General features: G+C 37.2%; 1 protein-coding gene across 2 annotated transcripts in view; it reads left to right on the top strand.

The window, feature by feature from the left end:
• The window catches only part of ubr1 (ubiquitin protein ligase E3 component n-recognin 1), a 68,408-nt gene that overhangs the window by 48,365 nt on the left and 4,063 nt on the right, over positions 1 to 15,980 (top strand). For both annotated transcript variants that reach the window (XM_051722879.1, XM_051722880.1), the window contains exons 27-46: positions 925 to 1,028; positions 1,111 to 1,194; positions 1,289 to 1,470; positions 2,491 to 2,693; positions 2,774 to 2,867; positions 3,127 to 3,279; positions 4,084 to 4,181; positions 4,275 to 4,371; positions 5,554 to 5,702; positions 5,791 to 5,846; positions 5,941 to 6,037; positions 6,137 to 6,204; positions 7,081 to 7,228; positions 7,822 to 7,909; positions 8,893 to 9,029; positions 9,370 to 9,478; positions 10,123 to 10,179; positions 12,843 to 12,920; positions 13,036 to 13,206; positions 14,947 to 15,048. In XM_051722879.1, coding sequence (XP_051578839.1) covers positions 925 to 1,028; positions 1,111 to 1,194; positions 1,289 to 1,470; positions 2,491 to 2,693; positions 2,774 to 2,867; positions 3,127 to 3,279; positions 4,084 to 4,181; positions 4,275 to 4,371; positions 5,554 to 5,702; positions 5,791 to 5,846; positions 5,941 to 6,037; positions 6,137 to 6,204; positions 7,081 to 7,228; positions 7,822 to 7,909; positions 8,893 to 9,029; positions 9,370 to 9,478; positions 10,123 to 10,179; positions 12,843 to 12,920; positions 13,036 to 13,206; positions 14,947 to 15,048 — 2,275 coding nt within the window. The remainder of the gene's footprint in view (positions 1 to 924; positions 1,029 to 1,110; positions 1,195 to 1,288; positions 1,471 to 2,490; positions 2,694 to 2,773; positions 2,868 to 3,126; positions 3,280 to 4,083; positions 4,182 to 4,274; positions 4,372 to 5,553; positions 5,703 to 5,790; positions 5,847 to 5,940; positions 6,038 to 6,136; positions 6,205 to 7,080; positions 7,229 to 7,821; positions 7,910 to 8,892; positions 9,030 to 9,369; positions 9,479 to 10,122; positions 10,180 to 12,842; positions 12,921 to 13,035; positions 13,207 to 14,946; positions 15,049 to 15,980) is intronic.

Below are 15,980 nucleotides of genomic sequence, written 5' to 3'. Positions count from 1 at the left end.
TGTTCCATTGTATTATTTTGCTCTTCGCATAGCCAAGTGTATCTACATAGGCGGCAGCCATTGAGAGCAAGAATTTTCATTTAGTGAAACACAGCGGGTCATGTAATTTCAGCATGGAGAAACACATTGAAGGGGTGACCCACACCATGTATAATAAAAACACTTTTTATAGAAAACTATTATCAGTACAGTCTTCATCTCATGTGAGTGTACACCATTCAGATCACTCTTCACAAAAACACAATTCATTTGTTAATGGGTAAAACTTTTTAAATAAGCCCCAAATTACTGAATGCACCTTTAAAGGTGCTGTAAGTGATTTTTTTCTTGGAAAGTTATGCAAAAAATGTCCTACTCCCTGAGAGATATAAGATATAAGTGTTGTGAGATATCTCGCCGGTCTCTGTGACAGCTCTAGACTCAAAAATGTGTCTGCGGACAATGATGCTTTCGACCTGTCAATCATTTTGCATGTTCTCATGGTGTTGTAGTTGCAGCTAATTATTGAGACTCACTGCCATTTTTAAGCCATCTTTTTCATAACAGTTGTCAATTGAGGGCGCCATTTTGCCGCTGCTGTTGTTTTTAACAACCGTTTCTGGACGATGTCGATCTCAATAAAGCTAATTTGGAGCGTGGGTTTTTTTGAAAGAGGGAGCGTGGCTAATCCAACAGCTGAGTCTCGTGGAAGTAGAACGGCTGAAAACGCTTACAGCACCTTTAAATACACTTTAAAATGTTTGTATAAAAACAAGTTAAAATTTGAACAAAGGCATGTAGCCTTTGTATTTTTTGCCAGTCATGAAATTGAGTTGAAACTACAAATTCTGTACTGTACTGTAGCGATAATAATTTCCCATCTCTCTTATCGTTTTACTTTTTATGCAGTAGCTGATATGTAAAAATGTGTTTTTGTATTTTCAGTAACTGGTTCTGAACATGGCAAATCGTTGTTCCACTTCCTGAACAAAATGAAGTCTTTACCTTCCCTTGAAGCTCAGAAAGACATGATTGCTTGGAACTTACAGGTATAAATGTGGGCAAGTCATTGATTTTGACATGTATTTAATTGATTGGTTAATTAAATGAATGTTTTTCCATTCCTGAAAGATGTTTGAAGTGGTGAAGTGTCTTCGGCTGAAATCAGGCGCTGTAGCTTCTTCATTTGCAATGGATCAGAGCAAATCAGAGGAGGTATTGTGAATTTACAGTGAGCTCTGGTTAAATGCAGCTCTTAATTGAATCTCAATCCCTTTAAAGTGTAAAGATGGCTCTTCTCTCTTTTTAGACTGTTCAGGATAAAGAGAAAGCAGAGCGGAAGCGAAAGGCAGAGGCTGCTAAAGCACACAGGCAGAAGATCATGGCTCAGATGTCTGCCATGCAGAAAAACTTCATTGAGTCCAACAAGATGCTTTATGACAATGTGCCTGAGAGCTTGAGTCAGAGCGAAGCAGCCACCTCTGTGAAGAGGTGAGGAGAGATCTTTTCTTTCTTTCACTATTTCTTCCGCTCTTTCTTCTATGTCAGTTTTTTCGAACATTCTTTTTCTTTTGTATTTTCTCTGTTTCTTCGTTAGTTTTTGCTTTTGTCCTTTCTTTGGTCTGTTCTTTTGTTCGTTGGGCCTTTTTTCTGAAACATGAGCAGAATAACTTTGTGTAACTGCGCGTCACGGCCGCCAGGCTAGGAAGACAGGCCGCCACAGAAACCACCACGGAGGCGAGCGCATTGCGGCCGTCCGACCCTACCCCCACGTCCTGGACCATTCCTTTGGACACTCCCCATCCACTGCAAGGATGCCAGATTCCCCTTTATTTTGGACACTTTCCCCCACTAACACATGAATTCTCCCTTGGACATTTCATGTTTATTATTTCAAATAAACGCCTCTCTGAGGCCTGACGCCACACCCGCTGTCTGTCTTCTGTCCTCACTCTGCCAGTGTTTCAAGTAAAAAGACCAGTTTTTTCTTTGTTTTTGTTTGTCCCTTAGTTTTTAGTCAGTTCCTTTGTTTGATCTTTTGTGTTCCTTAGTTAATTCTTTAGACCATTCCTTTGTTCTTTTGTCTGTTCTTTAGTTTGTTCCTTCATTGTAAATGTTGATATTTTTTCTTTTTATTAATTTTTCTTTTCGTTCTTTCTTTTTTCTTTCTTTTTTTTTTCTTTCTTTCAGAATCAGAATGAGCTTTATTGCAAAGTATGCTTACACAAGGAATTTTTCTTGGTGACAGAAGCGTCCAGTGCACAGAGAAAACAACAAGACACAGATGATAAAATACAATAAAAATAACTGAAATGTATATAGAAATGTACAATAAGACAAAAAAAGAACATATGTGCAAATATGCTATCTTTTATGTAAATTTATGGCTATTGCCTTAACCTTTCCTCTGTAACAAAAGCTTCATCATTACAGATATTTGATGTCATTTCTGCAAACACAAATGTAGCGATGTTACCAGCTAATTAATTTTTCTGTGTCGTCTCTATGCAGTTTTGGGATGGATGTGGATGACAGCAGAGTGGCCGTGGGACCACAGCAGGGTTTATGTTCCACAGACTGGGGGGCTTTGACCTGCATCCTGTGTCAGGAGGAGCAGGAGGTTCAAGCTTGGGCACCTGCCATGGTCCTCACAGCCTGTGTACAAAGATCTACAGTGCTCACCCAGTGCCGGGGCAAGACACTCTCTGCTAAAGGTGAACGATATTAAATACGCTTCCTGTGATGTAATGCATGTATAATGCGATGTGGAATCTTAAACATTTTTGTTTAACAGAAAACCACTACCCCATGTTTATGCCCCCTGATCTGGCTGTGGGCACACACACTGGCAGCTGTGGACATGTAATGCATGCCACCTGCTGGCAAAAGTGAGTCAGTGCTTACAATTCATTGAAACAACTTGGTTCATTATTTCCCATGTACACAGAAATAAAAATGTACAAACAGCATTGCAGCTGCCTGATAAATTAGCTCTGTGTTTGTGCTTTGGTGAGTGCATCTTTTTATTTTTATTTTTATTATTTTTTTATATAGGTTTACATTTATAGGTTTGATAGATATCATGGCTTCCTGATCCTCTGAGCATTTACAGTAAATGCACATGGCACTATTTCGTTCTCTGTGCAGGTACTTTGAGGCAGTGCAGAATACCACTCGGAATCGGCTGCATGCTGAACTGATCATAGACCTGGAGAATGGAGAGTACATGTGTCCACTCTGCAAATCCCTCTGTAACACTGTTATTCCTCTCATCCCCATGGAGCCCAGCAAGCTCAACTAGTACAACACCTCTACTTAATTCATTACTATCAATCTAAAGGGATAGTTCAAAACTGCAGCAAGTAAAGACGCTGACTACCACACCTGGAGTCGCAAGTTTGAATCCAGGGCGTGCTGAGTGACTCCAGTTAGGCTTCCTAAGCAACCAATTGGCCCGGTTGCTAGGGTGGGTAGAGTCACATTGGGTAACCTCCTCGTGGTCACTATAATGTGGTTCTCACTCTCGGTGGGGCGCGCGGTGAGTTGTGCGTGGATGCCGCGGAGAATAGCGCGAGCCTCCACACACGCTAGGTCTCCGCGGTAACGCGCTCAACAAGCCACGTGATAAGATGCGTGGATTGACGGTCTCAGACACGGAGGCAACTGAGATTTGTCCTCCGCCACCCAGATTGAGGCGAGTCACTACGCCACCACGAGGACCTAGAGCACATTGGGAATTGGGCATATCAAATTAGGGAGAAAAAAAACAATGAAAACTCTATCATTTATTCACCCTCATGTTGTTCCACACATGTATGACATTCTTTTTTCCTTGGAACACAAAAGGAGATGTTGGCAGATTGACAGCTTCAGTCTCAATTAACTTTTATCATATAAAAAAAGATGCAACGAAAGTGAAAATTGACTGAGACTAACATACTACTTTTGTGTACTGAGTAAGGAGGTCATACAGTTTGGAACGAAAAAGATTAATTGAGTGGATTCATTTTTGGGTGAACTATTCCTTTTAAGTCAGCTTTGGATTTTTACACTTAATGATTCATGTATGAAATTTCTTCCCCTCTGTCATTTTGTTTCTCTCAGTGAGAGTGCCGAGTTAGTTGGCCAGCATCTCACTCTTGCGCGCTGGATTCAGATCGTGTTTTCTCGGATTAAAGGACTGAGAGCTGCACAGGAACCTGGTGAGAGTCAAGACTGATTCTTGCTGGATATACCTTCTCAATCAATACACAACTTGAGCTACTTAATTCAGATTGCTGCGTTTGTATTTACAGAGAGTAACAATGACGCAATGGCAAATGAAGCGACAGCACTTTTTGAAGAGGATCAAGCAGATTTCAGATCCATTCTCAGTTTTGGAGTTCAAGAGACGTGAGTCTCTCAGCAAATGGGTCTTTATTAAAGGCAACATGAAACACATTCGCAACACATAACGAAACGTAACATTTCAGAGAAAAACGCAGTATTCAGCAGGAAATCAAAATATTCAGTGGACAGTAACGTAGGGTAGGACTTTTATGCATTAGGATTTGATTGGAGGGAAACATGTTATGCTGTGATTGGTTAATATTATTTTTCAGCAGAAAAGATTAGTTTGTGTCGGAGAGAGAGAGAGAGACATATTTTACCACAACAAAACAAAAAGAAATAAAAATAGAAAATGACAAATTATATCAGTTATTTAAATTATTTAGTAGTATTTTTTACTGTCTTTATGCTGTTTTAAATTTAAAATTCTTATTTATAAATCCTTGTTCCCCCAAAAAATCTAAAAACACAAAATCCTTATTTTAATTATAAATAATAAATAAAATGTAAATAATAATAAGAATCATCACTGAGAATAATGAGAATTAAAAAAAAATAAATAAATAAAACACCTGGACACAATACATAAATTAGATTTGGGAAGGAGAATGTTCTTAAAGTTCACCCAAAAATTATAATTCTCTTATCATTTACTCACCCTTATGCTGTCTCAATCTCATATTACTTTCGTTCTTCTGCGGAAGACAAACAAAGATATTTTGATGGAAGTATGACATGAATATATCCATTTTGCGCAAGTCAATGGGGACCAACACATTAAAGCTCCAAAAAAGTACATAAAGGCGGCATAAAATGTAATATGACTGAAGTGGTTTTATAAATGTCTTCTGAAACATTTTGGGTGAAAAAACAGACTAAAATGTAGCTCCTTTTCACTATAAATATTGGCATCTGCAGTCTCCAGGCACGATCATGATTTGAAACTCCTCACATGCTTTGTTTTCTTAGTGAAAAATTGTTTCTTATTTTTTACTATTGATATGGGGTAAAATATGTTTTCCTGAGATTCATACAAGAAAGTTAACAGGGTAAATTTTTATTTCACATTGTTTTTAAAAATAAAATATGTATATTGTGGCAAATTTGTGTTATTACTAACTAGTATGTTCTGTTATGCTATGCTATGTTATGTTATGCTATGCTGTGCTTATGTTTGTTTATGCTATGCTATGCTATGTTATGCTATGCTATGCTATGCCATGCTAACTCTCCGTTTCTGATTAGGCCAAAGTTCTCCCGTAGTATCACAGAGATGTTAGGGGTCTGTGCGACCACAGTGCACAGGGTGGGTCTGCAGACTGCCCCCAATGATCTGTGCCCATATGTGCCAGTCATGTCCTGGAACACCTGTGCCTACACCATCCAGGCCGTCGGTAATACACTCCTCTAATGATTTCCCTCATATTTCTTTTTGTTTAGTCATGTGCCGTCTGATTACATTTTTTTTGCCTCTTTCTGTAGAGAACATGTTACAAGAAGAGGGGAAAGCACTGTTCGGCTCCCTCCAAAACAGACAGGTGTGTTTTGGCTCTGCTGCTGTAGATCAGTATGCGTTTGGTGCAGTTTAGTATGAAGTTAATTTGTAAAACAATATTCTTTTTTTTTTTTCAGCTTTCTGGACTCAAAGCAGTGGTGCAGTTCTCAGCAGCTCAGAGGCTGAAGAGCAGTCAAGCTGTCGTACAGAAGCATTTTGCTAACATGTTAGCAGGTGTGTGTGTGTGTGTATATGTTGGATTTATGAGAGAGAGACAACGAGTGGATGTTGATATTTCTCACTCATGCAGTCGTTTTCTTTGTCTCTCTCCAGTCTTGTTACCTGTTCCTAATGTAGAAGAAACACCATCAATATTAGAAGTGGATTTCTTTCATCTTATGGTAAGTTTTTTTTTTTATTATTACTGTAAATTAGAATCTAAGCCCCTAGAAACTGCATTTGCAACAATTTAGCTTCCATGATGTGCCATTTTTCCATTTAAAACAGAATATTCCATAGAAAATTATGTAGGACGGGACTTGGTTTTCATCCTTTAGGGTTTGATTGCATTGTGAAGAAAAAAAAAAAAAAAGATAAATAGAAAATTATGATTTTAAATTATATTATTGGTTGATAACTTGTTTAACAGGTGGGGAATATTTTTATTATATATATTTTTTGAATCTTGCACAATAAGATAAGGGACATTTAATAAAGTATAAAGGGTCTTTTTTATGTAATTTTATTTTTAAACTTTCACATTATTACAGTAATTGAATGTTACATTTTCTTCACTGTAACTATTACTCATATGTATGCTTAAGAATTTTAACACATCTGAGTAGAGTTTTATTATTTTTCTAAGTGATCTGACTTGCAATTTGTGCCTAGTAGACAATAAAACGGATGTAAAAAAAAAAAAAAAACATCTCATAGACTTACTTTGAAGGAGGAAATTAAGTCTTATCTCTGGATCATAGAGACTTGAGGGTGGACTCCCAGTACACCCTAGCAACTACATAGCAGCACACTATAAAATCACTTGAATACCTTAGCTACTACATGGCAACCTTCTGGCAAGCACCCACTGCAACATAGCATTATGGAGGGGACGTTTGCACGGGCAATTTCTTAAGAAAATATACAAATCTATTTGTCTTTAAAATGTCATTTTTTTCTTACTTTGATTTATCATTTTGAGTAACTAGTTAAGTTAGCTGAGTTGTTGAACTGAACTAATCTGTTGTTGGACTACATGTTGTGACTGTTGTACCCAGGTGGGGCTGGTCCTGTCTATCCCAGCACTGTATCAGGAAGAGGCTGTAGACTTGCAGCCGTCTATAATCAGCACTGCATACAATCACCTCCACCTTCTGCACCTTCTCACTATGGGACACATGCTGCAGGTCCTGCTGGCCTTGCACGGTAAACACACACATACGCAATGCTAAAAGCCTGTTTACATGGAGTCAGATTGGAACTATGGGAAATATTACCCCAGCTGAATAGCTCTGACTGTATATTATATATTTGGTAAATTATAGTAGCATTGTGGATTCATATCAGTATGAGTGGTATGTTATTGTAAACAGACTGCACAGATCAGTAGTTAGGTGCCAAACTAATCAACAAAAAGTATAATATATTCACAAGTATTTCACATTGAAACTATTCACACTGGGTCCAATGCTGATTTTCAGTGTTTGGATACCTCAAAGTTCGCTGAACACTTTATAAGCACTTAAAAAAATGGACGTGGTCTCTAAATAAAAAGATGATGGATCACTGCAGTGTAATGTGCGTTCATTGAGATGCATTGTTTCATTTCAAGTTTTTGTGCTGAAAATTAGACTTGGTATGGATAGGCCTAGAGATTATCCAGATCTGTTATTGTGGCAGCTGTTCAGACAAAACCATATGGAAATGTGTTTTTTGCAGCAATTTCAGTTTCGTATTGGGTGTAATGGTGTGTGCGCGCATGTGTGTGTGTGTGTGTGTGTGTGTGTGTGTATTATCAGATTGTGCTGTGACAGGAGGAGGAGACGAGGGAGATGAAGCTCAGGCCGCAGCAATGCTCTACTCTACTGTATCTCAACACACTGATGGGTGAGTTCACGGTACTTATGTCTCCCATAGCAGGTTTTTTTTTAGATATGTTAAATAAACTATTGTATAACATAAAATTAGCCTAGCATGAGAAGTAGGTAGTTTTAAACACATCAAATGTCTATATTCCCATTTTAAAATGGTGATATTCTTTTTGGCCTGTCCCTTCTCAAAGATCGTGACCTTCTTGATTGTATCCAACAATAAAAATCATTCAGCAGTGTCATCATTTTGACGCTGTCTGTTGAAACTATTTTTAAATATTATAATGTCATATAATTGCCGAAAACATAATATTTAGCTGCTCCACATTTGTTACCGCACCTGTTATGGCATGATAATAACAAATTTTAAATTCCTAAAAATTCTACCACCCAAGAAGTAACATTATTTGGACGTTTTCTACAGCGTGGTGAGAAGATGAGTAAATATTCCATTCCAAATGTTCAAATTGTTTAACAAATATTTTTGTGTTGATTGCATTTGTCAAGCTCAGTATGCAGCCCAAGTTATTGCAAGAAAAAATTATTTAAAAAAAAAATTATGGGAAATATAAGTTTATCAGATTAAAAACCAACATTTGGTCCCAAACTTGCTATCCCCATTCTGACATTTTTTTAAATTATATTTTCTATTATTTCTATTTAATATAGATATTCATTTAATGTTTATTATCTAGAAAATTTCACAGTAATGGAAATCAGGTTTTTAAACCGTATTTAGGCATGTCCCACATTTAGTAACAGGGCTGCAAAAATTACAAACCCCATTGAAAATTAATGGAAAATAAAATAACTCATAAAAATATTTAGTTTGACCTCCTAAGTTTGACTATCAATATTTTCTGAACGTTAAGCACCTCCTTTTATTGACCATTTGTAGAAAAGGTTTTTTTCAGCCCATATTTTGTACCCTGCTCATGGAAAGTACCTCATACTGTCAGAGACATTTATCATGCGGGTAAAGATTATGTTTGTTTTCAGGTTGAGGACTGGTGTATCTGGCTCCACAGTTGCAGAGGGAGTAAAGATAGGTGTGATGCCCTTCCTGCGCTGTGCCGCTCTGTTCTTTAATTGCCTTACAGGAGTGCCCCCTCCAGAGGAGCTCTCCAGTATTACAGGTTGCCTCATTTATTCCACATGTTCTATTCAACATGCGCTAATACACTGTAGTGATATGTATGTATATACTTTATAGTCCATACTATTTTTGACATGGTATGCAGTGCAGTACCTAGTGTGCAACCATAAATGACTCATATGGTTTATATATTAAATTTCAGTCATTTGTTATGTTTATTTTAGTATAAAATATGGTTCACAGTATGCATATTAAGTTGATTTTAAATGCATATGAGTATTTTGATGGTATGTCATTGTTAACATGCTGCATTGTTAAGGCAGAAGACTGCATGTTCAGTAGGAAAATAGCAATAGGAAAAAAGTTCTTCTCTTTTTCAGAATCACCAGAAAGTGAGCTGCCTCTGCTGTGTAGTTATCTCGCCTTGCCCTGCAACCTATTTCAATTGTTTCAGGACCACAGGGACGTGATAACCCCCTTAATAAAGAGGTACAAACCAAACCAGACACTCATACTACCTAGAGTCAGGTGACATAGTTGTACAAAATGTTTATTATAAATTAGATTATTCCAACTCTGAAGTCTAATTGGATGTGCCATGTTCAAAGCCATTGTAAAATAGTCTACACACAAACACACACACACCATCTAAATGGGAACATACCATATACTTCTATTATTTTATATAAAGCTAACAAAAACCTAACCCTAACAGAAAAATTTGAGCATTATTAGAATTTTAAAAATCATTATTTAATTTGTGAATGGATTGTTTAACCAAATGAGAACATCCCAAAGTGTCCCCAAAGGGAGGTTTTGTCCAATTTTACTCACTTCTGGGTACAAATTTGTCTCCAAACTAAAGCTAAGAACACACACACACACACACACACACACACACACACACACACACACACACCTCTGACCACACTAACATTTAAATTGAATATTAGTGCGCCAAGTGTATCTACAATATTGTGCCTTAAAACAGCCCTTAACTATGTTAAATCTTTGTAATCTGCTGCCTTTTATTATGTATTGTTTTATTATAGACTTGCGGTATATTTCTAAATTGGTAATACCATCTGTCCACGATTCACTTTGATTTATGTTGCTTTGTGTGTGTGCCTCAGGTGGTGTGGAAATACAGCCATATCCAAAGCCCTCAAAGGAGAAATGCATATCATCAGGTTAGATTAAATTTACCGTCTCCTCCGGCTGAAGGGACAGTTCACCCAAAAAATGAAAATTCTATCATAATTTATTCACCCTCATGTTGTTTCAAACTTGTATGACTTCCTTTCATCTGTGGAACACAAAAGTGCATGTTTTGTCACCATAGTCACCATTCACATTTAGGGATGCACCGATATGGAAATTGTGGCTTATATAGACAGCCGATAATGACGTAGATTTAGGATTTAGGCCGGTATTTGCAGATAAATCTTAATCTGGATATAAATCTATGTTTTGTATGTCTTATCACCTTAAAAAGCCATGTCCAGAGCACTTCAAATTAAAATAAAATGTACAGTGGATAACTGCTTTTAAAATAAGTTCAACTGCAAAAAACAAGGAAACTCCAAGGAAACATCAAAATCTTTCTTTTCCTGTAATCATTTACCAAATATAGCGTACTTTTAAACCAGTTAAATAAATACATGTTACAATCCTACGGCCAACTTTCTTTTATTAACCAAAAGTCTGTCGACGGTTAGTGAGCCACTTTTATAAATACAGTGCATTACACTTACAGTAGTTCAGACCAGTCAAAAGACCACAGTAAGGAATGTAAACAAGTTGTAAAATGACTGTAAACATGGACAGCATGACTTTACATCAGGGTACAAAGTAATTTTTTTTTTGCCCACCAGCCACTGTGAATGCCCAATTTTAACAACTCCTGACCTGTATCTGCATGATTTTATGGATTGTTGCCACACAACTGGCTGATTAGATAATCACATATATGATTGTTAGTGCCATACGGGCTGGTTTGAGTATTTCTGTAACTGCTGATCTCCTGGGATTTTCACACACAACAGTCTCAAGAATTTACTCAGAATGGTGCCAAAAACAAAAAACATTCAGTGAGCAGCAGTTCTGTGGACGGAAACACCTTGTTGATGAGAGAGGTCAACAGAGAATGGCCGGACTGGTTTGAACTGACAAAGTCTACGGTAACTCAGATAACCACTGTGTACAATTGTGGTGAATGCTATTCTGAGATGCGGGTTGGCGCTGTTTTGGCGGCACGAGGGGGACCTACACAATATTAGGCAGGTAGTTTTAATGTTGTGGCTGATCGGTGTACTAGTCTTGGCTAAATGTTTCCAGACAACTGACAGAGAAGAAAGTGTGAAAACTTTTCACACGCTTGTGTTCCGCGAGAAGCACTTGCACTGTGCGTGAGCGGCAAAGCGCCACTGAATCTCTAAACACACAGCAAATCAGACACGCGCACTGACTGCTTTTCTTTAGTCTGTTCTTCAAATACAATCATGATTCTTTACAATTGTGTGCCTAAAGACATTTCTTTTCATATGTCACTCCAAGATATCTTACAGGTCGCCTGCCACAGTAGCGGACAGAAAACCAAAATTACCCGCCACTGCACAAAATGTACTCACATTTGGCATGTGCAAATTTCATACCCAGCTTTACACCCTGTCTACATCGGACACAAGCAGCTCATTACGTTGCGTCAAAAGCAAATAGGTTCCGTTATAACCAATGAAGCTGTCTACACTAGAAGCGTCATTTGCAGCGTGCTGACAGTAAACAGATGTCGTTTTCCATTTTGCGCTGTATGCGTTGGTGCTACTCCTACCAACAAGATAAATAAACGGTTTAGAACGTTCGCTTTGACGCATCCAGTGTAGACTGACTCGAGCCATTCGGCTTGAAAATTGAGTGTTTACTCAGATCCAGAATTATCTTCTTAAAGGAATGTTCCGGGTTCAATACAAGTTAAGCTCAATTGAAACCATGTGGCATAACGTTGATTACCACAAAAATAAATTGACTCGTTCCTCCTCTTTTTAAAAAAAAAAAAGCTAAAATCGAGGTTCCAGTGAGGCACTTACAATGGTAGTGAATGGGGGCCAATTTTTTAACCTTAAAATACTCACTTTTTCAAAAGTATAGCCACAAAACACAAAGGATATGTGTGTAAACATGATTTTAGTGTGATAAAATCACTTACAAGCCTTTTCTGTGTAAAGTTACAGCCAATTTTACAACTTCGTTACCATGACGATGTAATGTCAACAAACCCTAAAACACAAATGACAATTTAAACAACTGTACAGCTCAAATAATACACAAGTTTTAACAGAAGAATTAATGCAAGTGCTTTTATAAAATGATCAGCTTCACATTTCTCTGTTTAAACTCTCCAATATTTGGCCACATTCACTTCCATTGTAAGTGCCTCACTTTGCTTTTTTTTAAAGAAAAGGAGGAATGATTCTAAATACATTTTTGTGGTAATCAGCGTTATGCCACACATGCTGTCGATTTAGCTTAACTTGTATTAATCCCAGAACATTCCTTTTAAGTCTGTTGCGTGCAGACGTGTTGCATGCAGATAGGTTAATTTAGGCTCATTTTCTTAATGGACCGATACCGATATGGCCACTGATATATAATGCATCCCTATTCACTTTCATTGTATGAAAATACTGTCATTCTGTCATCTAGTGTGTTCCATGGAAAAAAGGAAGTCATATATATTTAGAACAACATGAAGGTGAATAAATTATGAGAGAATCTTTATTTTTGGTTGGACTACCCCATCTAACACATACTCTCTTCATTGAAAGAATTATTTATTTGAATTTCTGATATTCAGGTATCCCCGCAAGAGAAACCGGTTAATAGATCTTCCAGAGGACTATAGCGTGCTACTTAATCAAGCTAGTCACTTTAAGTAAGTGCATATAATGTGCATTCAGTGAGTTACATATAAATGTACTTGCACTTCTATCTCTGGTCTGCCCATGTCATCTCTCACGCTATCTTTTCTCTCTTCCTGACTCCTGTAGATGCACAAACTCATCAGATGATGAGCGAAAGCACCCTACTCTGTGTCTGCTCTGTGGAGTCACGCTGTGTGCGCAGAGCGCTTGCTGTCAGGTGCAGCTGAACGGGGATGAGGTGGGAGCCTGCACGGCTCATGCTGCCACCTGCGGGGCTGGAGTGGGATTGTTTCTCAGGTGAGCAGAAGCAAAACTGAGTTTACTTGTGCGTCTTAAAGAGTGGATTTGTGCAGCGCTGCGGATGTGATTTATTTTTTTATCCCAGAATAGAAATTGATTTGAAAAAGCTTTCTCAGTGGTGATGAAGTGTGATGGTTAAAGAAAGGTTGTATTTTTTTTGAACCCCCTAAATATGCAATCCAGAAGTAATCACCAGGCCCACACTGCTTTTGAGGGACAATCTGCGGAATTCTGTGAAAGGGATTTTAACATAGTAAAATTTGTTAAATGGAGTTGAGAGTATTAAACTCAATGATTGCTGAAAGCATCATGAAATTATTCAAATATCTAATAAACAAACATGCAAAAGATTGGGGATGTGTAAAAATATTTTAAATGACAAATGTTGCATTTATCACACTATCACCATTGTGTCCTCAACCCTTGTGGTGTGTTCATTTTGTGCTAAGACATTTTGTGTTCCCTGTAAAAAAATGACTATGGCTCACTAAGATTCTTTATAAATCTCTCATATTGCATATATCACCACAAGATATTGCATTAGATCTTTTTATCATCCTCTTTAGTAATTATGAATTATGGTTTTGTACTCCTTTGGTTTTTTTTTTGTTGTTGTTTTTCTTTCATATTTTTAAATATATATATATATATATATATATATATATATATATATATATCTATATTGATAGAAGGATTCATTGAACTGAGCTCATACCGGGTTAGTGGGGGCACTCCCTATGGAAAACCAAAAAATAATATAATATATAATAATTACTTAATAAATTAATAACCACTTGCTTAATCGAACAAAATAGGTGTCATTTTGAAGCTTAGAATCTGGACTTTACAATGCGTTCTCATCATTTGCAAATTTGTTAACACAACAATTATATTCCGAGTTAGTAAAACCATTAAAAAGATGAGATGCCATGTGTTATATATCATTGGAAAGGTCTAAATTTGTAGAACACAATGAGCACATTTTTTTCATCCAGAGCCCAAACTGCAGTGAGTATTAGTGTATGAAATTTCCACTGAGACACACAAAAAGAATAAACAGGAGTGTCATTTGGTCATGTTTTTCCTTATTACATTCTGAAACAGACATAGACAATGACATATCGTAACTTGCAGCAGAGTATCCTGATTTAAATGAGCCCAAACACAACATAATATGATAAGTAGATCTTGAAATATTCAAGTGTACATGGAAAGACGATGCACAAAAGGGCACTCAACCAACATTGTGTTTGTTTGTGTGTGTGTGTGTGTGTGTGTGTGTGTGTGTGTATGTGTGTGTGTGTGTGTGTGTCGTTTGTGTGCACGGGTCTGAGGACTTTGTGTGTGCAAATGTGGTCATCTTAAGGATTGGGATGCTCCTGAACACTTAATATGTCTGTATTTTGTAGTCTAATCCATTCATTTCCAATTGCCGGTCATTTTTGACAAGGAACACAACAACTGTAACAAAGTGGAAAAAAAAAAAAAAGTTTTCAGATACCATATGTGAACAAAGTCAAGGAATTTTATTCCAATTGTATTAAGTAAAAAAACAACAAAAAAACGTAAGAAAAAATGTGTCTGGGTCAAAATGAACAGAACACAACATAAGGGTTAAGCAAGGCTCTTACTTGTCCCTGTAATAAGTCTACTGTAAGGCATTTTGGGTAAAAGTGTCTGCAAAATGACTCTTTACTTGCTATAAATAAAGATATTGTTCCTGTCTTTTTTGAGCAGGGTTAGAGAGTGCGAGATTGTTTTGATGGCCAGTAAGACGCGAGGCAGTCCCTATCCAGCACCTTACCTAGATGACTATGGAGAAACAGATCCTCAGCTTGGGTAAAGTATATTGTATAAATGCAGAATAACCAGGGATGCACAGATACAGAAATGTATGCTAAATTCATTAACCAATGATTATTTTTATATTGTGAAATCAGTCATGAAATCATTAAAATTATAATTAAAATGCTTGACGTTTTAGTAACTTAAAAATGTAGCATAGAATAAATGATTATCTGTTTGCTTACAGTCCGCAGGTCATTATCACAAAATAAACACTGACAGGGGAAGCAGGACCCTGACGTGAAACAAAAGGGTTTTGTTTAACCAAGAAAGAGTTTATTTTGCAATAACGACCAGCTTACTGTACATAACACTGTACAAAACAAGTCTTAAAATGTCTTAAATTAAGTTTTCCAGTAACACTTTATAATAACTACACGGTATAAAGTATTTGTAAAGCATTTGATTTATAGTTAATTGATCATTTATAAATTATTGTTCCTACATTATTAATACATTAATAAGCTACATATAAACCTTATGTTATTTGTTTCTATTCACTTTAGCAAATCATTTATTATTGTTTAATACACTATATTGCCAAAAGTATTCGCTCACCCATCCAAATAATTGAATTCAGGTGTTCCAATCACTTCCATGGCCACAGGTGTATAAAATGAAACACCAAGGCATGCAGACTGCTTCTACAAACATTTGTGAAAGAATGGGCCGCTCTCAGGAGCTCAGTGAATTCCAGCGTGGTACTGTGATAGGATGCTACCTGTGCAACAAGTCCAGTCGTGAAATTTCCTCGCTACTAAATATTCCACAGTCAACTGTCAGTGGTATTATAACAAAGTGGAAGCGATTGGGAATGACAGCAACTCAGCCACGAAGTGGTAGGCCACGTAAAATGACAGCGCGGGGTCAGCGGATGCTGAGGCGCATAGTGCGCAGAGGTCGCCAACTTTCTGCAGAGTCAATCG

This window comes from Myxocyprinus asiaticus, chromosome 17, assembly GCF_019703515.2.
Source record: "Myxocyprinus asiaticus isolate MX2 ecotype Aquarium Trade chromosome 17, UBuf_Myxa_2, whole genome shotgun sequence".
Taxonomy (NCBI): domain Eukaryota; kingdom Metazoa; phylum Chordata; class Actinopteri; order Cypriniformes; family Catostomidae; genus Myxocyprinus; species Myxocyprinus asiaticus.
This window is presented reverse-complemented; position numbering and strand designations above follow the sequence as displayed.